General features: G+C 39.4%; 1 protein-coding gene across 7 annotated transcripts in view; it reads right to left on the bottom strand.

Annotated features, from left to right (window-relative positions):
* The window catches only part of aopep (aminopeptidase O (putative)), a 329712-nt gene that overhangs the window by 76946 nt on the left and 224881 nt on the right, over positions 1-27885 (bottom strand). For 3 of the 7 annotated variants that reach the window (XM_069929436.1, XM_069929420.1, XM_069929402.1), the window contains 3 exons: positions 7751-7867; positions 4577-4663; positions 369-2640 (listed from right to left, as the gene is read on the bottom strand). In XM_069929436.1, the coding sequence (XP_069785537.1) occupies positions 2500-2640; positions 4577-4663; positions 7751-7867 (345 nt within the window). In that variant the 3' untranslated portion in view covers positions 369-2499. Of the gene's footprint in view, positions 1-368; positions 2641-4576; positions 4664-7750; positions 7868-27885 lie in introns of those variants that run through there. The other 4 variants (XR_011354682.1, XR_011354680.1, XR_011354686.1 and 1 more) reach the window with 3 other exon arrangements.

The following is a 27885-nucleotide window of genomic DNA, read 5'->3' on the forward strand; positions in this document are numbered from 1 at the left end:
AATGCTCACCCACATCTGTTTCCATTCTTCCCAGCTTTATTTATCTACTCTTTCCTCCACTTTTCTTTCCCCATCTCTTCTGAGTTGTCTCTCCCACTACCTGCCTCTTTACCTCTTGCACCTTCTGTCCTATCATCTCTGGGTCCCTCCTCCAGCTCGTTTCCCCCTTTATAGGTCACCCCTTCCCTTCAATCTTCAGACCCAAAATGTTGACTGACCAATTCTACCCATGGATACTGTTTGACCATCTGAGTACCTCTATTATATGAATGGTACATGAGTGTATGTATGCATGTAGTAATATGGTGCCAAACTTCAGAAATTAACACCACTCTTAAAATCTCAAGCACAATGTTGAAACACACAGGTACTGTTATCTAGAATGCTTTTATATTACAATATTAAACCATTACATCTAAAATATACAAATACTGAAATAAAATTAAAAACATTTACTACTTCTGCTTACTATTTCCCCTCATCTCTTCAACCCATTCTCTGCTCATCATAATTTAGACATCACACAGTTAATCTCTGAATTCGTTCGTTTTCAAGGACAATACATGAAACAGCAAAGCCTAAATATCAGTAAGAGAAAAGGGTGTACAAAAACCTTGTTACGAAAAACACGAGTGCCTCCTCTCACCACAGGGATTCCCTAAATAATCTGATTTTTAATGTTATATTCCAATAATTTTGTTATTGATCGCTACATTACTTGTCTTAATTTACAATTCTTTTCTGCACTCAAAGCAAAAAGTTGAAGTGAACAGAGCTGAATTTGAAAAGTTAATCTCCAAAACATCTGATATTTGGTAAATGCAACAGAGGACACCTTTTAAATTTGATGTGTGGTTTAAATTAATCAAAAAATTTAGTTTATGAAATCTGGTAGAAAAGAGAGATCGAGACAACTTGGATTTAATTTGGATCGAATGTAAATCATTCTGTGCTGTAATATTTGTAGAATGAAATACATCCATTACAGCAAACTAAATAGGCATGTGATCCAGGTAAGGTATAACAGCAATGAATATAGTTATGTTTTGAGTGGTTTGGTGCTGGATCATGAATCACTGTGGGGATATTTAAATATTGTCCATCCTGCACAAAGCATCACTAAAATTGATAAGAAACATTAAATGCATTTCTGGACACCGCAAAACAACACACACAAATACAGGTAATTTGCCATTGTAATTAAAAAAAAATAAAATACAATGTTCAAAAACAATGTATTCAAATACAAACAATTAGAGGGAAGATAACTGAAAATCTTTTCACATTAATACATGCAAAGGTTTCCAGTGAAGTGATAGTAGCTGCCTTCTACACAAATTTCTACTACTCAGTATCCTGGGCCAAAAGCATTTACAATTCTGCATGGACTTGCTTGAAAGTATTATTAAATGGTTGATTTCATTGAACAGAAAATTAGACTACCCTTTGAAGATCAAAAGTATAGGATCACTCATGGCACTGAAAGTCAAAATGGTTTATTTGCTACATCTGGGTACTTTTTAAAGCTATTAACTTGCCCAAAATGTTTATTCATATTCACAGTTGAGTGTTTATGTTTTTTTCTCCATTTCGTCAATAAAGGGAAAAGTTGCATATTTGAAATCATTCTATGAAAAGTGCTTAGTGTTCAAGTTTTACATACCAATATCTGATTCAGCCTGCTGTACTAAACAAATTAATAATTATGAAACTCCAAGACCAGGTAACAGAGTACATTTTTACATGCCCCATTCATTTCTGGAATTTGAATCTGGCCCAGGCTCTTAAAATGAAAATGTTTTCTTGTCAGGGTGCAACAGGTTTCTAAGGTTGGCTACATGATATTAAATGATTTTAGACGGTTTCACTGTGTATAGTGCACAAAATAAAAATGACATATTGCCCCACAGAATTATTACACCATACCAAGTTAATGCACGTCACTGAAGAAGGTTGTTCGACTGTACAATGCACTGTCATGGAAAATAAATGGTTTCAAGGAGATTTGTCATACTATTTTATTTGAAGGGCTGTCATATTTTTTCTTCCACGTTAATTTTTGTAGGACAGATGCCACTGCAATTAACTTTTAAGAATTTATTTATTCATAATTAAATAAAACAATCACAAGAGATTTGTAACAAATAAATCAGGCCATTAACACGCTTGAAATTTTAACAAAGTAAAATGGAAGATGATGGCTAACTATTTAAGGATGACATCCTGATATTGGAGCTGACTCAGATGAATAGCCAGTTGAAACAAAGTTTTCTCATTTTCAGTCAACTGCATATTAACAGGCAGGCTATTATTATTTTATTCTGCGCGTTAATCCCTATGATAAAACATCAAGCCTACCAGTTCTGTCCAAAGTTTGACTATTTCTCAAAGTTAATACAATGGCATGACCAGCAATTTTTAAAAAAAATCTCAATTATTCTCAGCTCAAGATACTGCTAGAATATGCCATTGTGGAGTTACCTTTTGGCTCTCACTTGGCTACAATAGCATTTCTGCCACAACCTTCTGCAAAGTTGGATCCATCTCTTCTTTAAGCATGGTGAAGCACCTGTGAGCCAGTTGCTGCTGTCTGGCATCTTCGTTAATCATCAACTCACCATAGAGGTAGATTCCCATTGCCTAGAAAAATATCAGATTCACAAAACCATCACCCTTACTGTGGTGTAAATTTTAAATCTCTCAGTAAAATCAATATTTTGCTTGCAGTGTGTACACATTTAAACTTAGCGGGATTTATCATGTTGAACATGTTTGAATTCTTGTGCTACAAGTTTACGTTTGCCTTTTAATGTTCAGTATAATTAGCATTGGACTGCAAAACATTCAAGAGATTTGGATCTGATATACAAACAGATATTCTCAGAACTATTCTTTTTTTTTGGTGGTTAATTTTTCTATTTTTCTTCAAAGAATTCAGTGCTATAATTGCATTTTGGGAATACTTGTACTTTTTTTTAAATTATAAGAGCTAGCATGAAAGAAACCCTAGTGACTTTCAGTTTCAGATCCAGCAGGCCAAAACTTACAAAGACGCACTTTTAATTAAATCCTTTAAAGCCAAGTCTTGACTCCAGGCATTGGGAGCACACAGAAGATGTGCACTCTCTTACAAATGACCATTCTCCTGTTGCCCCTCATGTTCAAGAGTTTTCAGTTCCCAACTAGCTTTACCAGTCAACAGAGAACCAACAAAACCTGTCTAAGTCATCCTTAATTACAAGGGACTGTCTAGGCTCATATCCTGTTATTTAATTTTACTTCTAATAGTATTTTCCTTAACACTTATTTGTGAGTTAAGGTCCTTTCATTCTTTTTTTTTTAAAATCTTCTAATGGTCAGGTCTACCATTGGAGGTCCATATGGAAAACTTTATGGTTGGGAAGGAGAATAAATGTTGCACATAGGTTTAAGATAATTTAGAATGGAACCACGTGCAGTTAAGGAGAACTCATCTACACATTAGTGTGAAAAATGAAAGTCTGCAGACCTTAAATTGTAATAAATACAAAAATGTTGGAGGAACTCAGTTGGTCATGTAGCTCTTCCCTGCTATTTGCTCGTACCTTGAAGCTGGTAACGGATTCGAAACATTGGTTATGTATCTTTACCTCCTTATGGATGTTGCATGACATGCTGTATTCTTCAAGTGTTTTTGTGTTTTTATCTCCCACATTTGTATTTTGCATTCTACCCAAACTATCTCATGTCTGGGTGCTACTGTAGAAACCTGGTTCAGCAAACTGTCAATGACAGGTTTTGTGTTTATTTCATCTTTACTTCCTTACATAATTTCAGATCCAATTTTCAATCCTCATCTATAGGGACCCCAATTTTTTACTGCTCCTTTAACTTCATCATCATTTACAAGCTTCACTGTTCATAATCATTTGATTTCCCTCTCTCAACCTTTTCAAGCGAAGTCTCAGCTGTCTTTGACCCATTTCAGCCATGAAAGAGACTTTAGTTCTCTAGGGCTCTCGACCCCATAATCTCATTCACTCTTTTAGCAAAACGAGGTGTAGTTTTGATCAGGGAAGTCACCAGCTGAAATGCATGGAGGCGACATGATATATAATTTAGTAGCACACAATAAAGAATCCAATAATCTCAATAGGGAATACATTTATCAAACATTCTATCTGTGCTAATTTATTGGATTGTTTTTGTTCACAAAGTATAAGTCACAGGTATCATGGACAAATATCTTCAGTCAACTCTGGAGAAATAAACTGAGCCAAGATTTAAAGTGAATGATGTTTCAGCAAAACATTTAAAAATCATTCAAATTTACTGAGGATAAAATCACAGCAAAAGTTTGATAAAAGATAATCGTGACACTATTTTCACATATATTAAATTTAATTGTGAAAAAGCCACAGTGCCTTGGACAGTGAAAAATATTCTATTTTAAAAAGCAAGATTAAACTTTCAGTGATTTATGTCTAATTATATTGAAAAGAAATTCCTGGAACGGCAAGCTGCTTTTACAATGTATAATTCAGCAAGACTTTTTAAATGTAGAATTATTCCTGCATAATGTGTTATTCAAAGGTACCTGATCCTGCTTCAGAAAATTAACCAAGTCCCCATATGCCACTGTGAGTTTATTTTTAATAACTAACTCACACCAACGATGGCGCACCTGCAAAATAAGCAAAAAAATTATAAAAGAAACACAAAAAACTGCACGTTGGAATTGCAAGATGACAAGGAATTTGCTGGAGAAACTCTGCAAGTCAGACAGCATCCAAGGGTAGAATTGGTCAGAAAACACTTTGGGTCTGGTTCTTTTATCAAAACAAAAGGAAAGAGGGTGGTATACATATAATATATAAAGAGGGAAAGAAGCTAGAGGAGGAGCCCCAGAGATCAGAGATGATTAGACAGAAGGTGCGAGAAGCGATGAGTCAAGTGGAGGGAACGAGACTAGTAGTGGAAGAAACCATTTGGAGGCAGGGGTTGTTGGAGAGATGGAATTCTTTTTCATGAACATTGATTTTTCTAATTTTAGATAGCCCTACTCCTATCAGATTCTAATATTGCCATCTTGACTTTACCTATTCCTGTTTAGAAAAATAATCTCTCTCTAAACCCATAATTGGGTTTACCTGTCTTGCCACCTCTCACACCTTCTGGCCTATCACATCTGGGCCTCTCCCTCATACATACATCAAACATTTTATCTGTCCTACTTTATTGGATTGCTTTGCTCGCAGTCAAAGTACAAATCACAAACATAAATAAATGTCCAGGCATGATGGACAAATACCTCCACTTAACTCTCTCAACCTTTTCAAGCGAAGTCTTTTCGAGCCAAGATTTAAGGTGAATCATGTTTCCACAGAACATTTATGAATCATTCAAATTTAGTGAAGATAAAAATCACAGCAAAAGTTTGGTAAAAGTTCATAGTAACACAACTTACACATCTTCAAAGCATTTTAATATTAAATCTCCATATATAACTTGATCAGTCAGCATACAGAAATTAAATTTTAGATAATACCCATTGTGAAAACAAAAAAATTCAAATATGACAGAATAAGTTTTACTAATTAATTTTTCTATTTTTGTTCTTCTAAATTTGGGTATTGACTGGATTCTGTTCTTCAAAACAGAAGGCCTGCACACATCTGGTAGAGGATTTAATAAATAGAATAAACTCTGGATTTTCCCTAACTTCATTGCATTAATTGCTACTGGCATTCAATGATGTCTGTGAAATACTCACTAGCATCAATAAAGTTGTGGGAAAGGAAACATGACGTATTTGGTGGAGATGCCATCAGTGAGGAAGAGATATAAGAAACAGACAAAGCATAAAAGAAAAATGGTAGTTGGTTACGATAAACATTGTGCATGAATGGCATTAAACTGGCTGAGGATGAATTTGAAATAGATATATTAGATATCTAGATTCTATTAGACGCAATGCTAAACATGCACAGTGTGCAAATAGCTATAGAATTATACAGGAAAGTTGACTTCATTGATATAGAACCTCATCAATAACAATTATCAGGAAATAAAAATTCACCAAAATTTAACAAATTCAAATATCCAACCAGAAGTGTTTCACCCAAAGGATTAGTGATGTATTACATATTTACTTTGTACAATTATAGTAAGAAATTCATAATGGTTTTGTTTTAATCTTTATAAGTTCTAGCCTTTGATCCAGTATTATGAAGTTTAGAAGTATACTACAGTTCACATCACATTAGGATGGTAAGCTGTTTCTTATTCTTTCAGATGTGTACTTGGCAAGAATGGAATTAAATATTGAGAAAAGTATATTTTTATGGGAATAATATTAGATTATTAAATAAAAAGTTTCTATGTAGGCACATACATTTCAGTTCTTTATGAACAACAGAAAATAAGACCCAAGTATTTATTTAGACATACAGCATGGTAACCAGCCCTTTCAGCCCATGAGCCAGTGCCACCTAACTGACCTACACCTCCCGGTGCATTTCTAAAGTTGGGAGGAAACTGGAGCCCCTAAAGAAAACCCTCAGACATGAGGAGAATATACAAACACTGTACAGACGTGTGGGATTCGAACCCAATTCCTGGTTGCTGGCGCTATGACAAAGTTGCACTAACCTCTACATTAATCATGCCATTCTTTTTTGAGAGCAAAGATGACACCAAGAAACAGAGGAACAAAAAAAAACTGCCTAAATTAGCTGACTGCTGCAAAATAATAATACTGAGTCATGCTATTTAAGAACTCCACTCCATTTTTACTTCTGAAAACAAGACCATAAACAAAAACACAACTAGTGGGACTTCGATGAATCAGAAAGATGTGCAATTCCATGTTTTAGATAACAGTTTAAGCTCCTTTTCCCCATCAGGAAAATACTGAACCCTAGCCCCATAGGGTACATTAATGTGCAGTCTCCAAGTGATCCAGATTCCTCAGTTGCATTATGTGCAAAATAATTGCCCTGAATGTTCTGATGACATGGTACAATTTTTTTGGGTGCATATTTGTCACAATCATTCTATAATTAACAGTACTGCCCACTATGTAATTAGTGCATCCTAACAAAAGTCCATAATCAGCCACATATGCTGCTTCCACCATTTAACTGTATCGTGGTGGACCTGCAGTTGAACTAAATGATCCAAACACACTGGTTGTGCAACATGCTATATTTATGGAAAGTCCAGTTTCTCCATTCCATGATAAAAAAATTATTTTTCAAGTTTTTAAAAAAATTAATGTTTTTAATTTTTCAGCATCTATCAAAACCTGGGTGTACACCTTTCTTGGTGTAAAGGGTATGAAAAATAAATGATATATCCTGGTTGTAACATCCTGACCCACTAGGAAAGTTCTTTGATGGACTTATTTGATAACCATGTTTAATGACCATTAGAACCAGAAATTCTCCATTTGATGATGCCATACTGAAATTAAAAATGGCAAAGGGAAAATTCATGCCACAGAGATCACCAGAGCAGAGGACGTTAATACTTTGTTATGGGCAGTTAAAATCCAGGCCACCTTTTTTTTAAATAAGATGTTCCTGTAGACAACAAAAAAATGTACTTCCAGCAAAATGATTACATAACACCAAAAAAATTTCCTACTATGAGGTTCAAACATGTTGATTCGAAAAATACACAGTTGCTGTTTGAAGCTCTGAGATTTTCACTTTTCCCCCTCTGGCATTAATTGTTGACTGAACAGTTCAGTGGCCAGAAAGTTAATTACCTCTGCATCCTGCTCCCTTAGGCAATATTGCTTCTGTAACCTTTGCAGTGTTTGAGAAGACACGGACTTCATCTCCAACAGGAATTCCAGGAGCAAAACCAATTGGTCTGGCAAAAGCTGAAGTGCAGACAGATAAAAATTATTGCTTAAGGTGGGAAGTTCCATTAATATGCATTTGTTAAAGCAATCATACCATTTAGTCACTTACATTTTGGAACATTTCATTGAAATTTACTCTTAGTAAATTTTAAGTCCAATTTTAATTTTCTTTTAATAAATACTTGCATTTCTACAGATACACAAACTTGGAATGTAATGACTTACAAATAATATTTCAAAATTTAAATTCAACAAAGCTGTCATTTGTCCCTGCAAGATGTTCTTCATAAGTGAATAAGTTTCAGCCACACCCTACAGCCATGCTGAGCTTCTTGCCTTAATTCAAATTCCATTCATTTGTTTATACTATTCTGCAAAGACATGAGCAGGTGCTCTTGATGTGACTACACATTCAACATAATATATCCAAAAGCAAGTTGAGAATGAGTAGTACTGTCTTTGTCTACTCGTTTATCCATATATGGTGATGTACCATCACTTATGCTGGAGGGGTGTTGCCAGACAAAATATTTAATACACAACTAACAGTTGCCCTTTTAAGGTCTTTTGAAGAGTAACTACAATTCTAAACGTAACCCATCCTATTCTGGGCCAGTTGTAACTTTTTTTATTCTAATGGAATAAAGACATTTTTCAAGTTGCAACAAGATTCTGAATTTTACTTATTTTTATTGCTAAGTTGTTCCCTTTGGCTATACAAGTAGGAGTTCCAGGATTTGGATTTAGGGACAAGGTGGGCAGAGGGATTTTCCAAGCCAAAACAATGCATTCGTTGCTTTTGTCCCTGAAGATCATGGAGGACACAAGTATAGAAGTGAACTGCATTATTTTGGGATAACATACACTGCAACCAATGTGTTGGTTATAGTACCAATCAAGCAGCTATAAGAGTGCTCCTAGATTGTAGATATTCAGTCCTTGACCCTGTCCTGAAGGCAGATTAGTTACAGTTAAATTTCTGCTCTTCATTATCTAAGAAGTTGCATGCTGAACTTAATATCATGCAAAGGCAGAAGAACATCCTCACCTTGGCTAACGTTGAAGGCAAAGATACTGATTAAGCAGTTGAAATAAGCCAAGTGACATTATTAAGCTGAGTACAGTGAAACCCCATTACAATGCGATTGTTGGGATCCATAAAAACCTCATCATGAAAAAAGAGGGGTTTCACTGTATTTCCCTGTTAAAATGTGCATGCCTACATCATTTCCATTTCTCCATTATTTGGAACATCCCAGTTATTCTGTATGCATTTTAAATCAATCCGGGAGCCCAACGTCCTGTCCCCACTGCTGCCGGGAGCCCAACACCCGAGTCCAATGACTCATGGCATTATATCTGAATTCACATTCAATTAATTGGGATTTCACTGTACTTGCAACAACATTTAGGGGCAGAGATGACTGACCTCCAACAATCACACAAGATATGACTCTCGTGATGGGATATCTTTCCACTTAAATTCCATGAACAAAATTAAATTGCTGTTCAGTGCAAGTTAAGCCCAGAGATCTATAACCCTAGAAGGTTGACCATAAAAATTCAGCAACTCCAATAATATTTTCAATTACAATTCATTCATCTTGGTTAAGAGATTTTTCACAATAAAAAAATTTTACCAACAAGACATCTCATGTTTGTAATTCTGAATGCTCGAATTGGTATATCCAAGCAAACATCCATCCATACGGAGAACACTGAAACTGAAAACAGTGGACAGTGTGGACCTCCAAATTAAAAAAAAAACTGAGCAATGAGAAGTTGGAAGCATTCAGATGGTCAGGCACCATCGATGGATAGAAATGTTTTGGGTTGGGACGTTTTTTCCCCATTTATCTCTATGGATGCTGTCTGACCTGAATGCCTCCATTGTTTCTCAAAATTACAGCATCTCCAATTTCTTGTGTCCTTAAGAAAATTACATTTCTGATTTCTTTTGCAAATGAATTAAATCTCCCTGTACTCACACTCCCAATTTCCTCTTATTTCTTGAATGTGGCATCTCCTATAAATGTCTAAACTGCCAAAAGCTGAGATAAGACCATTCTTGCCAATGATGATGTGCTTAAGTGTTCCTTTATATCTAATTTTAGATCTCTCATAATCATGATTTCTTTTTTTCATTCAATCTATGGGTGACAAATTAAAGTGCCCTTGACAAAATGGCTGCATTCACTATTCTTCACTCGAATTCTCAAGCAAAGAAAGCAATCTCATCCACCTTGCAACCTACCACTGACTGATCTCCGTCATGTCTTTTGGCTTCAGACAGACAGTGCTTTTAATCATAAAATCTACTATGGTACTTAAAAGATAACCTTTTTTAAGATTTCTTTAGATATTTCCTTGGAAGCCATGAACTATTTACAGCTCAGTGCAACATTCTCAAGATATCTTCATGTTATCCTTTTAATAAATTCAAGATCAATTCCTGAACTAGCTGAGAAACTTGGTTATCTGTTTGGAACATACAAAAACAAAGTTCAGATTTAGTGTCAGAATACATACATGACGCCACATAGATACCAGAGATTCTTTTACCTGTGGGCCAAATAGAATTTCTACTTATCGGTATTGCAAACTGCTCTCAAGAAAAAAGATATGTATATAAAATAAATGTAAATGAAGAAAAAATGTAAACAAACTGACTGTGCAAATACAGAAAAAAAGTAAACATTCATCAATGAATACTGTGCAAAGTAAGAATCCTTAAATGAGTCTCCGGTTGAGTCTGTTGTTTAGGTCATTGTCGTAGCTATCCCTCGAGGTCAAGGATGAAGGACTTCATTCTGTTGATCTATTTATGGGCTCTCAAGGGGCTTATGAATCCAATCTTGGCTTTGAAAGATCTTCCGCATTCAGGACAGTTAGTTTCAGGTGGCAGATCGGGCTTCGGTTGTTGCTGCCTCTCTTTCCATTTTCTTCTAATTCTGCACATCTGTTGGTTTCGAAAGTTGTTATTCCTTCTCAGATAGTTTGCCAGAGTTTCCTGTCCTTGGCACTGGTTTCCCAATTATTGATGTTAATGTTACATTTCTTCATGTTGGATTTTAAGACATTTTGAATCTTTTCTGTTGTTCACCTCTTTTACGCTTGCCTTCTTTAAGGTGGGAGTAGAAGATTAGTTTCGGCAGACATTTGTCTTCAATCTGAACAACATGACCGCTCCATCTTAGTTGGTGCTTAATGATGTAGGCTCCAATGCTGGTTGTTTTTGCTTCATTTAGCAGACTGGCATTAGTTCTTCCATCTTCCCAGCTGATATTTAAGATGTTTTAAAGTCAGTGGCGATGGAACTTTTCAAATGCTTTCAGATGTCATTGGTATGTTGTCCAGGTTTCCGATCCATACAGAATTGCTTTGTACACTAACATTTTGGTGTCTGTTCGAATGTCAAGCTCATAAAAGACTCTTATTCAGAGATGTTCAAAACCTGTTCCAGCGCATAATATTGGTTCTCGTCAAAAAAAGTCGACAATTTATGTCAGTATTGCTCTTCAGGATGGTTGAACCATCTTTTCTTTTGAAAGGGGCTTGCCCATGAGTAGATAGGCCAAAAATAACTTTAACTGCATTAAAAAAAACTTTGCTGGTTGTTGGATTTCCTGAGCTTTCTTCCTCCACCATTTATGCATTTATTTTATTTTTTAAACAGAGATTACATTTTTTGGTAAGAATTAAACATTAATTCATGGTTGAAAAACCCATGTCTTTTTCTTCTCGTTTAACCACTGATACAAGTATTCACTAATGCTACTGAGCTGCTCAAAACAATTTCTCAGTTATCAAAAAAGTCCTGTTAACCAAAAACCTTCCAGTCCCAAGCATTTCGGATAATCAGAAACGTAATGTAGAAGAATATTAGTGACAGTCACAGCTTATTCTTTGTTGTACCTTCTTATTTCCAAAACTACGTTCTCTCTTTAATGCACATCTGTGCATTTTCGGATAATAGAATAGCAGCAATGGTAGTACATTAAGTGCGGTGATTTCAGATTCACGCAAAACAAAGACACTCCAACTAGAAGGGTCTGTGAAAAGGGGGTTGTGGGAGGGGGTGGGTTGTGGCAGCGCTGTACTGGGGGGCTGGACCAGGGGTGGGGTAGGTTGTGGGTTGCGGCAGCACTGGACCGGGAGATGCAAAACAAAGAGACACACTCCAAATAGAAGGGTCTCTGGACCAGGTGGGGTGAGGGGGAGGGCAGTGGCAGTGCTGGACGGGAGGAGGCCGTCCAGGCATTGGGATGTCTACAGCGAATTGGGCATCTGTGCATGGAAAATCAAAGGCGCTGGACTCTGTTTTTCCGCTGGCACCTATAAAGTAAGGATTCTCTAGGGTTCCACTAATTACCGACAAAGGATATTCAAGCATGAGTCGCATCGGGTCGTGTTTGGCACAAAACGCGAGCTTTGGTGGGCAGACGAGGTCCATGGAAAAAAATGTTCCATTTTCAGAATTTTGGATAAAGGATTACATACCTGTAATAAGCACACTGTGTGGGACAAACGACGACCTGGATCAAAATCTAGAATCTTGAAATACCAGAAATAATACTGGTTCCAACATAATGACAAGAATTTACATTAAAATAAATCAGCACTGCATGCTGTAAAAATATTCCAAAGATGCTTATTACATCAGCAAAAAAAAACAAAAAAACTGGTGTGAAGTCAACCAATTTTTCCACTTATAAATATCAATATACCAATCCCCAAAATGCTTTTGATCTTCCCAAATAAACCACTTTTAAATACATTATTTTGTCTCACGCTCAGTGTTTGGAGAAGAAAAAATAAGAATGAGGTTCTGTTCTGGCATGGACACAACTGACATTCATTGGAATTGAGAAGAATGAGGCAGATCTCATCAAATATTGAAAGAACTAAATAGAGGGGATATGAAGTTTCCAGTCATGGGTCTTTGACCAGAGGGAAACACCTCAGAATAAAAGGATGTCCCTTTAGAACAGAGATGAAAAGTTTCAATTCAGATGGTAAATCTGTTGAAGCCATTCTTTGGGTATATTTAAAGCAGTGGTTGATAGGTTCTTGATAGATAAGGACATTAAAGGTTATGCAGAGAAGACCAGAGAATATGGTTGAAAGGATAAATATATCGTTCATGATTGGAAAGGCAGAGCAGACTTGATGGGTTTGTTTGGGCCAGCATGGTTGGTATAGCAGTTAGCGCAATGTCTTTACAGTGCCAGCGATTGGACTGGAGTTAGAATCCCGCCCTGTCTGTAAGGAATTTGTACGTTCTCCTCGTGTCTGCCTGGGTGTTCCCCGAGAGCTCTGGTGTCCTCCCACCATTCAAAATGTACCAGGAAATTTAAATTTAAAATAAATATTTAAATTTGAATGGCTTAATTCTGCACCTACGGTTATTAGAATCACTGGAGATAAACAAGAAAAATCTGCAGAAGGTGGGGTCCAGTGCAGCTCACCACAGTGTTGGGAGTGATTCCGCAAGCTACGCAGCATCCACTTGAAGTAAAAGGCAGTCAACGTTTTTGGCCCAAGCCCTTCTTTGGGACTACTAACAATCAGGCAAGCACCTGAATAAAAAGGTTGTGGGTGGGCAGGGAGGAACACAGGAAAGAGATAATAGGTGGATACAGGTTAAAGTGTAGAAAAGAAAGAACCTGCTTAATGGCAGAGGTTTAAGAAGAGTCCCAGTCTGACAGGAGAATGGAAGGGGATGGGGAGCTGGAGGAATGAGGGAAAGATATTGGAGAGGGGGGGTTAACAGAAATTGGACATTAATCTTCATGTCATCTGATTAGAGACAGCCGAAATGAATTACAAGGTGTTATTCCTCCAATTTGTTGGTCATCTCAACTTACCAGTAAACGAGGCCGTGGGCAGATAGGTCAGTGTGGCAATGGGGTGTGGAAATGAAGTTGTTGGCCACTTAACTGTGCCAACCACTTAAATTCCTTGCCCCAGTGAAAAAGGATTCCGACCCGAAACGTCAAATGTCTTTTACTACTTTTTATGGATGATGCGTGATCTATTTAGCATTTTTGAGTGTTGTATTAGAATCATGACCAAGTTCACCTGGTCTTGTGAATATTTCAAGAGGGAAAAAAATATAATTTTTATGAAATTTGAAGCAAGAATGTAAAATAATCAAGTGATTACTACAGAGAAAAGAACAGGTTTAACATTTCCGATTAATGGCCTCACATCAGAATTAAGCATGCTCTAACTTGTACAGAGTGAACAAATGGGATGCCTGCAATTGGGTGGGGGAGTCCAAGACGAACCGAATGATATACAGTGGGAGTATCGTTAAGGTGATGGCTTAATCTGGCAAGAGATGCACATGAATGAGATATAGGTCATTGTGTCAGAAAACTGGTGCAAATCCTACCTGCTGCTGCCACTGTGTTGAGAACCGACTTGTGAACGCCTCCCAATATATTGCAAGGAGAATGCCTATTACATCCAAATTCAAAAGGGTCACGCTAAACCCTCAAGGTCAAGACAAAGACTTTCAGCACATGGCATTTCCTCCATGACTACTTGAGGAGCTTTGAAGACTCTGTGAAGCATGAAACATTTGCAGAGCATTTAAACAGTAAAAAAAAATCATACTAACTTGCGAGTAAATGATGATCTCTTTAAACTGCAATTGGGTGGTGACAGGGTAGTGTTTGGAGGGCATTGGTCTGAAAATTAGATAAACCTGTCTTGAAATTCATGCTAAATGCTGACTTTCATAGTGATCCATTTTTTTTCTGCTTACATCAGTCGCTTATTAACTGTGCACAGGATGCATTAATGCCCTTAGAAATATAGCAAGGCTCATGATGTGTGGCCTAAATGTGAATCACACATAATGGAAGCAAACTGGCACAACTTTTTTTATTAAAAAATGGCACTCATGAGCCAGATTCTTGGCCAATAACTAAAAACTGGATTGTGACCAAGTCCAAGCCTCTTAGCTGATTGGATGAAGACATCGTCCAGTGAATATGAATCAATATTCTGATGCAGCAATTCATCTGGTGCCAGAAAAGATGCTGTTAGTGTGTAAACTGACCCCCAACTATCTTCATGTTACTCTTTTCAGTCACATTTAATTTTTAAGGAAAATGCACGTCAATCTCTCAATTAATAAATTAATGAACAATGAAGAAGATATTTTGCTTTTTTGAGATTATAATAACTTCAGTAAACTCTATCCCGATTTATTATCTTAATTGCAGCTACTAAAACAGCTGATTCGCTGACAGCTTTCAGAGTTCCCTTTAAACATTCCCAATATACAATATGAACAAAGATTTAATATTTATTAATGTCTGCAAATAAATCTGACATTCAACCACTTTAAATAATACAAATGGCAGACAAAACATTAAAATCTGATCTGATTCATTAAAAAACATTCTGAAAGAGAGTATTTATGAGCAGTTATGGAGATGGATCAAATCGAGGAAAGAACCTTTATATTTGAAAAATGCAATTAACAAATTTCAAACAAACTGTTTATACAGCAATTTTCAAGCATTTATGTTCAAAGAATGGCAAGTCATCGTGTGATATTATTAACAATATTCTTACTTAGCATTTGAAAATTCAAAATCTGTGTCTTTACCAATCAACTAACTGGTAAAATGTGGGAGTCGCATGGACATGATTCGGTCCGAGAGGCCTGTCGGAAGGTTTTCGAGTTTGGAGGCAATGAAGCTCTTGACCATGAAGCCTACACCAGATAGGCGTCGTTCATCCGAAGGCTTGCCAGACCAGTAGAGTGTGTAGCCCGCGCCGCGTTCTTGGAGGCTGCCTACATCTGCCAGGCGGACTTCACTGAGAGCGGCTATGTCGATGTCAAGTCTGAGGAGTTCATGTGCAATGAGGGCAGACCGACGTTCAGGTCGGTGGCTGTCAGTCTTGTCTAGCATGGTTCTGATGTTCCAGCATGCTAGCTTGAGTTTGTGAGCATCTTTTGAGGGGGAGGACGTGGAGGGGGAGGACGTGGAGGGGGAGGACGTGGAGGGGGAGGACGTGGAGGGGGAGGACGTGGAGGGGGAGGACGTGGAGGGGGAGGACGTGGAGGGGGAGGACGTGGAGGGGGAGGACGTGAAGGGGGAGGACGTGGACCTGTCCTCGGGCCTGCGCAAAGGAGCTTTTAGGTGGAGTGCAGTGCGCGCAGTACTGGCCCCACCCTTTACACCCATGGTTCGTGTGCCGTGGCCAAGCAAGCTGGGACGTGGCAGCGAGGTCCTTGGGTCGTAGGTTTTATATCGGAGTGGCCTTCTCCTATGCAGGTTTCTTACCCGGGCTGGAGGGGCCTGCCTCCCCTCCTAGGTCGGTCCATACTGCCCGGACCGGGGCCGAGGCCGCCGCAGTTCACCCTGTGCCTGGACTGGGGCCACCGCCTCCGACTCCCTGCCCGGACCGGGGCCTCCGCCTGCCTCACTCGACCGAGGCCGGGGCCGCCGTCTCCCCCTTGCTCCTGCCCGGATCGGGGCCGCCGCCGTCTACCCTTCGCCCGGACCGGGGCCGGGGCCGCTGCTGCTCTCCCTGTGCCCGGACTGGGGCCGCCGTCTCCCCCTTGCTCCTGCCCGTATCGGGGCCGCCGCCGTTTACCCTTCGCCCGGACCGGGGCCGGGGCCGCTGCTGCTCTCCCTGTGCCCGGACTGGGGCCGCCGTCTCCCCCTTGCTCCTGCCCGGATCGTTGCTCTCCATTGCAGGCAAAATCTTCGCTAGGATTCTACTAAATAGAATAATACCTAGTGTCGCTGAGAATATTCTCCCAGAATCACAGTGCGGCTTTCGCGCAAACAGAGGAACCACTGACATGGTCTTTGCCCTCAGACAGCTCCAAGAAAAGTGCAGAGAACAAAACAAAGGACTCTACATCACCTTTGTTGACCTCACCAAAGCCTTCGACACCGTGAGCAGGAAAGGGCTTTGGCAAATACTAGAGCGCATCGGATGTCCCCCAAAGTTCCTCAACATGATTATCCAACTGCACGAAAACCAACAAGGTCGGGTCAGATACAGCAATGAGCTCTCTGAACCCTTCTCCATTAACAATGGCGTGAAGCAAGGCTGTGTTCTCGCACCAACCCTCTTTTCAATCTTCTTCAGCATGATGCTGAACCAAGCCATGAAAGACCCCAACAATGAAGACGCTGTTTACATCCGGTACCGCACGGATGGCAGTCTCTTCAATCTGAGGCGCCTGCAAGCTCACACCAAGACACAAGAGAAACTTGTCCGTGAACTACTCTTTGCAGATGATGCCGCTTTAGTTGCCCATTCAGAGCCAGCTCTTCAGCGCTTGACGTCCTGCTTTGCGGAAACTGCCAAAATGTTTGGCCTGGAAGTCAGCCTGAAGAAAACTGAGGTCCTCCATCAGCCAGCTCCCCACCATGACTACCAGCCCCCCCACATCTCCATCGGGCACACAAAACTCAAAACGGTCAACCAGTTTACCTATCTCGGCTGCACCATTTCATCAGATGCAAGGATCGACAATGAGATAGACAACAGACTCGCCAAGGCAAATAGCGCCTTTGGAAGACTACACAAAAGAGTCTGGAAAAACAACCAACTGAAAAACCTGACAAAGATAAGCGTATACAGAGCCGTTGTCATACCCACACTCCTGTTCGGCTCCGAATCATGGGTCCTCTACCGGCACCACCTACGGCTCCTAGAACGCTTCCACCAGCGTTGTCTCCGCTCCATCCTCAACATCCATTGGAGCGCTCACACCCCTAACGTCGAGGTACTCGAGATGGCAGAGGTCGACAGCATCGAGTCCACGCTGCTGAAGATCCAGCTGCGCTGGATGGGTCACGTCTCCAGAATGGAGGACCATCGCCTTCCCAAGATCGTATTATATGGCGAGCTCTCCACTGGCCACCGTGACAGAGGTGCACCAAAGAAAAGGTACAAGGACTGCCTAAAGAAATCTCTTGGTGCCTGCCACATTGACCACCGCCAGTGGGCTGATAACGCCTCAAACCGTGCATCTTGGCGCCTCACAGTTTGGCGGGCAGCAGCCTCCTTTGAAGAAGACCGCAGAGCCCACCTCACTGACAAAAGGCAAAGGAGGAAAAACCCAACACCCAACCCCAACCAACCAATTTTCCCTTGCAACCGCTGCAATCGTGTCTGCCTGTCCCGCATCGGACTGGTCAGCCACAAACGAGCCTGCAGCTGACGTGGACTTTTTTACCCCCTCCATAAATCTTCGTCCGCGAAGCCAAGCCAAAGAAAGAAGAAGAACTGGTAAAAACAGTAGCATGTCCCAAACTTCAAAAAGAACATTCAAATAAGATCAAGCTTTGATTATGAAGCAGTGAATCTTTATTTGAAACATTAGCCACATAATAGAATTTGGCAAGTTAAATTGCACTTCAGTTTTATGGCTGTGCACAGGACTGTGATGCATAAAACCCCTTTAATTCTCACGCATCTGAAACTTCAGCTGTTCCAAGGACAGGCTTGATTGAGCAGGCACAACTTCAATATCCTGAAACACCACTGGAAGACTAATGATCAATTCCAACATTGGAATTTCAACGAATGAACTTAATGAGATTACTACTGGCATAAAATGTGACAGATTTCCATTGAGTAGCTATAACTGCAGCAGTAACACTGCACCTGGTCTAAAGATACAAAGTACTGAACTAACCCACACTTCAGTGAAGCCATTAAAAGCCACACATTCGCCAGAGATTATGTACACACTGGTGCAGTAGGAGCTGATTGACGGCTACATTATTCCAGTATCTCTGGCTAAATGCACATTTCTCCACCCTTATCCTATTTACTGGGTTGTTTAAAATTAGCTCAATGCAACAGTATACAAATTCATGCTTTCTAAATGATTCTCAAATCTTTCAGCAAGACCTTTCATTGCAAATAGATGACTCTGAATGTCTGTGCAATACTTAAAAGTGGGTGCATTACTTGTTGATAAAATTTGTTAAATAGAATCTTGACATGAAAAGCTGCAGCTGGTAGTACTTCATAACACTGAAAGAATAAATGAGAAAAAAAATCTGACCTTTCAAATTAGAGGCCATTGAAATAAAATCCCACAATGCAGCTCTAAAGTTTCCCTAGTAAAATATCATTCCCAAAGCTAAAGTACTTCCTTTCATCTGTTGTTAAGATGGTTTCTTAAACAAGTTAAATCCCTTTACATTAGAGGCTGGTTTTAACTATGCATACCTCTAGGTCAGAGGTTCCCTGGAAAACACAGAAGAAAGCATCAGCAGGACTTGCCTGAACAGATTTATGGGTTTCACCATGTTTGCAACTAGCTCCTGAAAGGAATTTGTAGGTGGAGGCTTTCCAACAGTTAATTTAACTCCACATATTTATTCTTTTTTTAAAACAAATCAATTCTACACAATTTTCAGCAAACGCAAGACATGCTAGTTCGGAAAAGTCTTACTGTACCTAAATGTTTCAAGATTTCATTGGATTTCTGATGGAAATTTACTTTTGAAGTCACATCAGAGAATCCCAGCAGTAATCTAACCTTTGCTTGCTGTCCAAAATAGCAGCACCACTGTTTCCCAACATAACAGGAGTTGTTCAGAGATCGCATTCATCTGAAGCAATACAAGCACCTAAGTTTAGTGTCCACTGATTATAGTCATTGAATTTAAATTCAGTTTCTAAAAACAAAAACAGATTAAAAGTGGAAAATTACTGATTTGTCATAAAAAATCCATTTGGTTGATTAATGTCCTTGGGGAAGAAATCTGCTACCCTCACCAAAGCAGGTGACCAACCCATTACAAACCATCCTGTTCAGGGAAATTAGGGATGGGCAATTAATGCTGGCCTTGCCAGCAGTGCTCACACCCTAAAAATTTGTAACTAAAACAATGACTTTTTTTTCCCCCAATCATTTTCAGAACACAGGCACTCTGGCAGTGATCTACTTTTATTACCCAACCCCAAATTAAAAGATTGGCAAAGAGTTTTCCTAATCAACTGCAAATGGTGTGGGAAGATGTTTTCACAGTACTATCAGGAGTTCAAGGATTTTGACAATAAGACTGAAGAAATAGGATGCATCATTAAAGGGAGGGGGAGGAGAGAAGAGCAAGAGCGAGAGATTGGTTAGTAATCAGCTCATTGTCCTGCGGATGGTGACAGGAATAAAATAAGAGTTCATGGATCCAATCTGACTTGCTGACTCACTCCATCTTCTCATTTCCTGCTTATCTGGCCAGCTGAGACTGGATTACACATCAAATGCTCCAGGGTGAAGGAGGAATTAATTGGTGGACATTAGGGCCTCCTTAAGGAATTGCTGGGTCAATTCTCAAAGATGCACTACACTTAAAATCACCAATGCCTGAAGAGGGCGCACAAAATCAGTGAACCGGTGCGGACTTGAAAGGCCAACATGGCCCGTTTCCGCTCCGTAAATGGTTATATGGTTAATAGGAAGGTCACCAAGGTGATGTGAGCATTGGGGAATGAGAATACGTGGATATCAAGAGGGACTAACCTATCAGTCTAAATATCCATGCTGGGTTTCACAGCATCCATAGAAGGTAAAAATCTATTACGTTCTGACATTTCAGCCCCAAGCCTTTTCTAAACGTGTGAGTGAAAATAGACAAGTAGCTGAATTAAAAGCTGGGGAAAGAAAGGGGGAAGAACAGGAGGGGAGGAATAACAGACCAACAGACAAAATGTGTGAACTGTATATGATATGGGGAAAGGGGAGAATTGATTTTGGTTCTGTGAAAGGTGAGAGAGAGGGGGGGGGGGGAGAAGATGAGGAGGGGTTTCAACAGAAATTGGAGAAGTTGATATTAATGCCATCTAGTTGGAGGATGCCCAGATGGAACTTGTGGTATTGGTCCTCCTATTTGTGAGTTGTCTTAGTCTGATAGTGCACGAGACAATGGGCAGATAGGTCAAGAGTGGCCACTGCAAGATCCATGTTATTGTGGTGGACAGAGCTGAGGTGTTCAACAAAGCGATCTCCCAGTCTGCGCCTATTCTCTCCAATGTAGAGATGACAGCAATGGAACATCTACTCCAACCGCAAAAGCATTGTCAGCATAATGCAGTCATTTTTTTGCACTCGAATAACTCTGAACATTTATTATATTTTTGTACTTATGGTCTCTAATTCAATTTCCTATACTATTGTAGTTGCTTTTTTAACTATGTATTATAGCTTTTTTAAAATAATAAAGTACCTGTTCGATTGGAACAAATAAGACTTTTAGTGCAAATGTACAATATATAACAGTAGGATGATAAACGCATTACCATTACAAATGAAGGAACAGCAAAACAATTCCAAATCAGGAAAATCTGCATGACTGGAGAAAGAACTTGTGGCTTTCAGAGAGTGGTGAGAGGGATGCGAAGGGCCTTGATAGCGATGACTAAAATAATGGGACTGAAAGTGGACAAATCTCCTGGTCCTGATGGGATGCATCCCATAGTACTGAAGGAAATGGCAGGAGTTATAGTTGATGTGTTGGTAGTCATTTAACAAATTTCTTTGGATTATGGGCAGATCCCAGCAGAATGGAAGACAGCAAATCTCACACCACTTTTTCAAAAGGGATGTAGGCAGAAAATGGGTAATTATTGGCCAATTAGCTTAACATTTGTAGTCAGGAAAATGCTTGATGTTGTCATCAAGGTTGAAATAGCGAGACATTTAGAACAAAGGAGTTCCATCAGGCAGATGCAGCATGGATTCAAAAAGGGAAGGTCTTGTTTGACAAATTTGTTGGAGTTCTTTGAGGATATAATGAGTGTGGTAGATAGAGGTGAACAGGTTAATGTTGTATATTTGGATTTCCAGAAGGCATTTGATAAGGTGCTACACAAAAGATTTATCAATAAAATACAGATGAATCGAGTCGGACGAAGTACATTGGCATAGATTGAGGATTGGTTAACTGACAGAAGGCAAAGAGTTGGGATATATGGGTGTTTTTCTGATTGGCAGACAGTGGTAAATGGAGTGCTGGAGAGGTCGGTGCTGGGCCTGCAGTTGTTCACCATTTACATTGAAGATTTGGAAGAGTGGACAGAGTGTAGTGAAGCCAAGTTTGAGGATGATACTAAATTGAGTGGAAAAGGAAATTATACAGAGGATGTAGAAATTGATGAAACTGAATCTGACTCAAATAGAAAAAGGATCAGCACTGAGCTGCTAAGAAGAACAGTGCATCTTCAATAGCATTTATAAATGTGGAATTAGAAACAAGAACGGATTCATTCAAGGTCAAACTAAATTAGATAAAAATGAGAAAATTAAAAGAGACAAAAACTGAAGATTAAATATGACTGATGTAATCTCCATGAATGAGATGCCACATATAACTTCATTTTCTGAGAGAGAAAATGAGCGTCAATAACATTTATCACATGGTTAATTAGGTTCTGATAGTAATTAATAGCCATATTTTTTTTATGAAAAGATTTGACGGCAAATTGTGCACACTAAAATAGTTGCTTAAGAAAAGCAGAGAATATATGCTGGATTTTCCCCAAAGGACATGAGTTTAGTGTGAAAGGGGAGAGGTTTAGGGGAAACTTCTTCAGAGAGTGGTGAGAGTATGGAATGAATTGCCAGCTGAAGTGGTGAATGCTGGCTCTATGTTAACATTTAAGTGAAATTTGGACAGGTACATGGATTGAAGATAGAGCTCTTAAAAGTATTGATGTGCAAGGTATCTGAGGGTTCAGGACCATAGCTCATTGAAAGTAGCCACACAAGTAGGTAGGATGGAAAGAAGGCAATATGGTATACCTGACATCATTGGATAGGGCATGGAGTACAAAAATAAGTCATACAAGCCACATAATACCAGTTTGTCTGCCCTTGGAATACTGTGTGCAACTGTGTGTCTACAGTCGCCCCATTGCAGTAAAATGATACAGAAAAGGTTTACTAGGGCATGCCTGGTTTAGAGGGCATGAGTTATGGGTACAGATTGGAAGAACTTGTTTTTTTTTCATCTCGAGGACATTACAGTGAAGGGTGACCTGATAGAGGTTCATAAAATCAAGTAGGGAATGAATAGTGTGGGCAGTCAGAATCTTTGCCCCAAGGTAAAAGTGACAATCGCAAGAACCTACATTTAAGGTGAGGGGATAAGTTTAAGGGAGATGTGCAGCACAAATATTTTACAGAGTATTCTTGGAATGGACTGCCATAAATAGTGCCAGAAATAGGTTTAATAGTAGCGTTTAAGAGACTTCTGGATAGAAATATGAATATGAAGGGATACCTATCAGGTACAAGTGTAAAATGGACAATCATCTGCCTTTTTTTTCCTTGGGATGAACCCTACCTCCACTCCAGGTAATGAAACCATAGGTGATGGTGCAGAGTCGTGGATAAGGTGTACTCTAGGCCCTTTTAAACAGCTGTGTAAAATAGGGTTAACTGGACAATTTGAAGGGTCCGATCCAGTCACAACCCAACCGGGTCTCTGACGTACCTCAGAGGTGGTTTGGGAACCTAGTTAAACTTACCCAGGTCTCCTCCGAAAACAGTCAACCCACTCACTCCGGTGACATCAGCAGTGCAGATGTCGCCACCATCTGAACGTGGTGAACTTCCGGTGATCGCCCCACTGGCAGCCTGCTGACCGTCCTGCTGGCAGACTACCCCGGCCACCCGCCACTCCGGTAGCCCACCCCGCCGTCCCACATCCCACCTGGGATGCCTGCCGACTGCCCCACCAGCAGCCCTCTGCACCTTCCAGCCAGGAATAGAATGGCAGGTAGACTTTTAGGAGGCCTTGCTTTGTGTATAGAGAATTGGCTTGGCCAGAGAAAGAAGGTAATTGTAGATAGGTCATATTCTGCATGGAGGTCAGTGACCCGTCGTCTTCCACAGGGATCGTTTCTGGGAGCCCTCCTCTTTGTGATGTTTATAAATGACCCGTATAAGGTAGAATGGTGGATTAGTAGATTTGCTGGTGACACAAAAGTGGGCATTGTTGTGGATAGTCTGGAGGGTTGCCAGAGGATACAAAGGAATACTGATTAGATGCAGAGCTGGGCTGAGAAGTGGCAGGTGGAGTTTAACCCAGAAAAGTGTGAAGTGGTTCATTTCAGCAGACCAAATTTGAAGGCTAAATACAATGTTAATGGGAGGGCTGTGAGCGAACTGAGCAATCTAGGAGTTCATATCCATATTGCAAGCAGTCCCCCGGTTATAAATGTCCGATTTATAAACAACTCGCACTTACGAACCAACAAGGCGGCTGGAAGTAGAATGCCATCAGCTTCCGGGTTGAGCATGCTTAAGTCAGCATCTCCTGCCGGGAGCCTGACATCCCTACTCCTGCTGGGAGCCCGACTGGTTTAAGATATTGAGGTCTATTTGAAAGTGTTTGCTTTACATGCATAGAAAGGTGTATAACTATATATGCTATATACCAAGATAAACATTTGATGAACTGACACTAAATAAGAAACTCATTTTTAAACTGGGGCTGCCTGTACACTCAAAGCTGCTGAACAAATTGATAGTGTTCTTAAGAAATTGTCTGGTGTCCTGGCCTTCATTAACCATGGGATCAAGTTCAAGAGCCATGAGGCAATGTTACAGCTATACAAGACTTTGATTATACCCCACTTGGAATATTGTGTTCAGTTCTCACCTCAATACAGGAAAGAAGTACATGCTATAGAGAAAGTGCAAAGTAGATTTACAGGATGCTGCCTGGATTGGACAGCATGCCTTACAAGGATAGGTTAAATGAACTTGGTCCTTTTTTTCTTGAAGTGATGGAGGATTAGGGGGTGACTTGATAGAGAGGTTCTGATTATGTGGATGGCCAGAGGCTTTTTCCCCAGATGTGAAATGGCTAACATTAGGGGGCATAGTTTTAAGGTGCTTTTTTAAGTAAGGGGGGGAAGGGGCAATGTAAGAAGTAGGTTCTTTACACAGAGAGTAGTGGGTGCATGGAACGTGCTACCAACAATGGTGGTTGCAGTAGGTACAACAGGACCTTTTAAGAGACTATTAGATAGGTACAAAGAATTGAGAAAAATATTGGGTTAGGCAGCAGGGAAATTCTAGGTTATTATGTTGGCACAACATTGTGAGTGAGCCTGTACTGTACATTTCTATATCCTATAATGTTTCAGTTTCCTTTACGAACACAAGAAATAGGAGCAGCAGTAGGCCATCCAGCCCATCAAGCCTGCTCCACCATTCAATGTGATCATGGCTGATTTGATGATAGAACTCATCTCCACCTACCTGCCTTTTCCCCCACACCCCTTAATTCCTTTACTATGTAAAAATCTATCCAACCTGGTCTTCAATATATTTACTAAAGAACCTCCACTGTTTCCCTCTGGCTGTTCCTCCTCATCTCCATCCTAAATGTACTACCTTGGATCTTGAGGCTATGTCCCCTAGTTTTGGTCTTCCCCACCTTATCTTTGCCTTTCAGAGTTTTATATATTTCAGTAAGATCCCCTAAATTCCAGTGAGTACAGTCCCAGATGACTCAATTTCTCCTCATAGGCAAACCCTTTCATCCCTGGAATCAACGTGGTGAACCTCCTCTGCTTCACCTCCAAAGCCAGTGTATCCTTCCTCAATTATAATCAAAGCCTTTTCTATAACTTCTGCCATTTCATTCTGTACCTTGGGATGCAGGAGATTTATATTTAGACCCACAAGTTTTCTGAGTATGACCTTTTTAGTGATAGCTATAACATCCAGGTCCTCTCCTCCCATCACATCAAGATACAGAACTGAAAAAGTACATCTTAATACCATGTGCAAAGCGATTTTTCACCTCCATAAAAAGCTAATTTAAATGAGACTTTTAAAAAAAATTCTACTGATAACTTCCAAGTTCAACATTAAACAAAAGTGAAGATCAAGCTAATTACAAAACAATTATGAGAATAATTGAAGAATTGTTAATGATTCAGCAAATTAAATGTTGCAATTATCAGTTCACAAAAGAATTCTGAGTTACTTTAAACCAGTCATTCTCAATTTTTTTTGGCTACGTTAACCACCCCCCCCCCCCTGACAACCCACTCTTAGGGACTGCTCAGAGTCTGTGGGCCCCATTCCCTGTGAAACAGTCAAGTTTAGTTGGTTTCTTCTGTAGTTTTCTCCTAACAATGCCAAAATAACAGAAAAAATATTTTATTATTTCAATCCTTGGCTCTTCCCCTGTTGAGAATGATTGCTTTAAACAATCCATCTGGTTTTTTTTGTTGTCAAGAACCAAGAACATTACAAGTACATTGACAAAATAAAACTAACAAATCTATTTGTGCACTTTTGCAAGTACATTGACAAAATAAAACTAACAAATCTATTTGTGCACTTTTGTTTCATCAAAAATGTTATACAGTACATTAAATTTTATCATATATTAATATGTCTTTAAAAGTGATTGATTGTTTTCCAGGTTGACATTATACATTTTTTTGCTACAGCTAAGGCTATCATAATAAATCTTTTTTGTGCTTCATCCAATTTGAGGCTTAATTCTTTACTTCTTAGATCTGGATTTTTTGGTTTGTTGCTTTTTGTGATTTTATTTAATACCTGATTTAGATCTTCCCAAAACTTTTCCACTTTCTCACATGCCCAAATTGCATGTACTATTGTTCCCATTTCCTTCTTACAGCGAAAACATCTATCTGATACTGTTGGGTCCCATTTATTTAACTTTTGGGGCGTGATATATAGCCTGTGTAACCAATTATATTGTATCATGCGTAACCTCGTGTTTATTGTATTTCTCATAGTTCCAGAGCATAGCTTTTCCCATATTTCATTTTTTATCTTTACGTTTAGATCTTTTTCCCACTTTTGTTTGGGTTTACAGCTTATTTCATCGTTCTCTTTCTCTTGCAGCTTGATGTACATGTTTGTTATAAATCTTTTAATTATCATTGTGTCTGTAATCACATATTCAAAGCTGCTTCCTTCTGGTAACCTCACCCTGCTTCCCAATTTGTCCCTGAAGTAGGTTTTCAGTTGGTGGTATGCAAACGTTGTACCGTGAGTTATTCCATATTTGTACTTCATTTGTTCAAAAGATAATAAATTATTTCCCAAAAAACAATTTTCTATTCTTTTAAATCAGAAGAGAGTCTGAGAGTACAGCAATGGTACATAGAAATGAATAAATGTATTCCATTGGAAAAAATAACATAATTTAAAAAAAATAAGGTCACATTTGAACAAATTTGGGAATCATACATGGAACACAACCGAGAGGGCCTACCGCGGACCTCCACCCCCTAAAATGATAGATTGAGAGGAAGACGAAATGAACTGACCCAGTGTGTAAAAGTAGATGACACAATTTTCTTGTTTATTTTCATTGTGTGATGACATTGTTTAATGGGTTTATTGTATTGTATATGTTGAACATTTAGTGGGTGGGGGGGGGGGGTGGGAAGGAGGGAGGGAAGGGAGGGGGGGAAAGGGGAGAAAATGACACTGTGTATATTCAAGAGGGAAATGTTTGTGTGTATTTTGGTTAATATGGTTCATAGTGTGAGAAATATTTTTTTTTAAAAAGTGATTGATTGTGGATTGATAGTGAAGATCATTTCACAAAAGGCATCTCATTTAAAATACAAGAGCTTTGCTGGAAGAGAGACTTCATGTCCACAGTGACTTTATAGAAACTTTGAAGAATGCCTATGGAGACTTCACAAGTAGGTGTTAATTGGACTGATGCTGTGGATTAAATGGACTATTGTCTTTAAAGCAACAGATGCCCAGGCAGAAATCAATTCCGATGCCAGCAATCTGTCAGGTTGCAATTTGCTGTTCTAAGAGGGGTCATGTGGTTTTGGGGAGAGGGAGAATACCTAACAGGCTTTCTTTGCAGTGACTTTTGAAGCTGGTTGAAAACCCCATTTTGAAGACAGGTTGTGAGTTCCAAGTTCAGCCAGTTGAAAAACCCTTGTAGTCCTTACAAGAGGAAATGGCTGGCTAGAGTCGTTCTCCTGAAATAAGAGAAACAAGAGGAACTCTGTGGTGA

Source organism: Narcine bancroftii, chromosome 1 (genome assembly GCF_036971445.1).
Source record: "Narcine bancroftii isolate sNarBan1 chromosome 1, sNarBan1.hap1, whole genome shotgun sequence".
Classification (NCBI taxonomy): Eukaryota; Metazoa; Chordata; class Chondrichthyes; order Torpediniformes; family Narcinidae; genus Narcine; species Narcine bancroftii.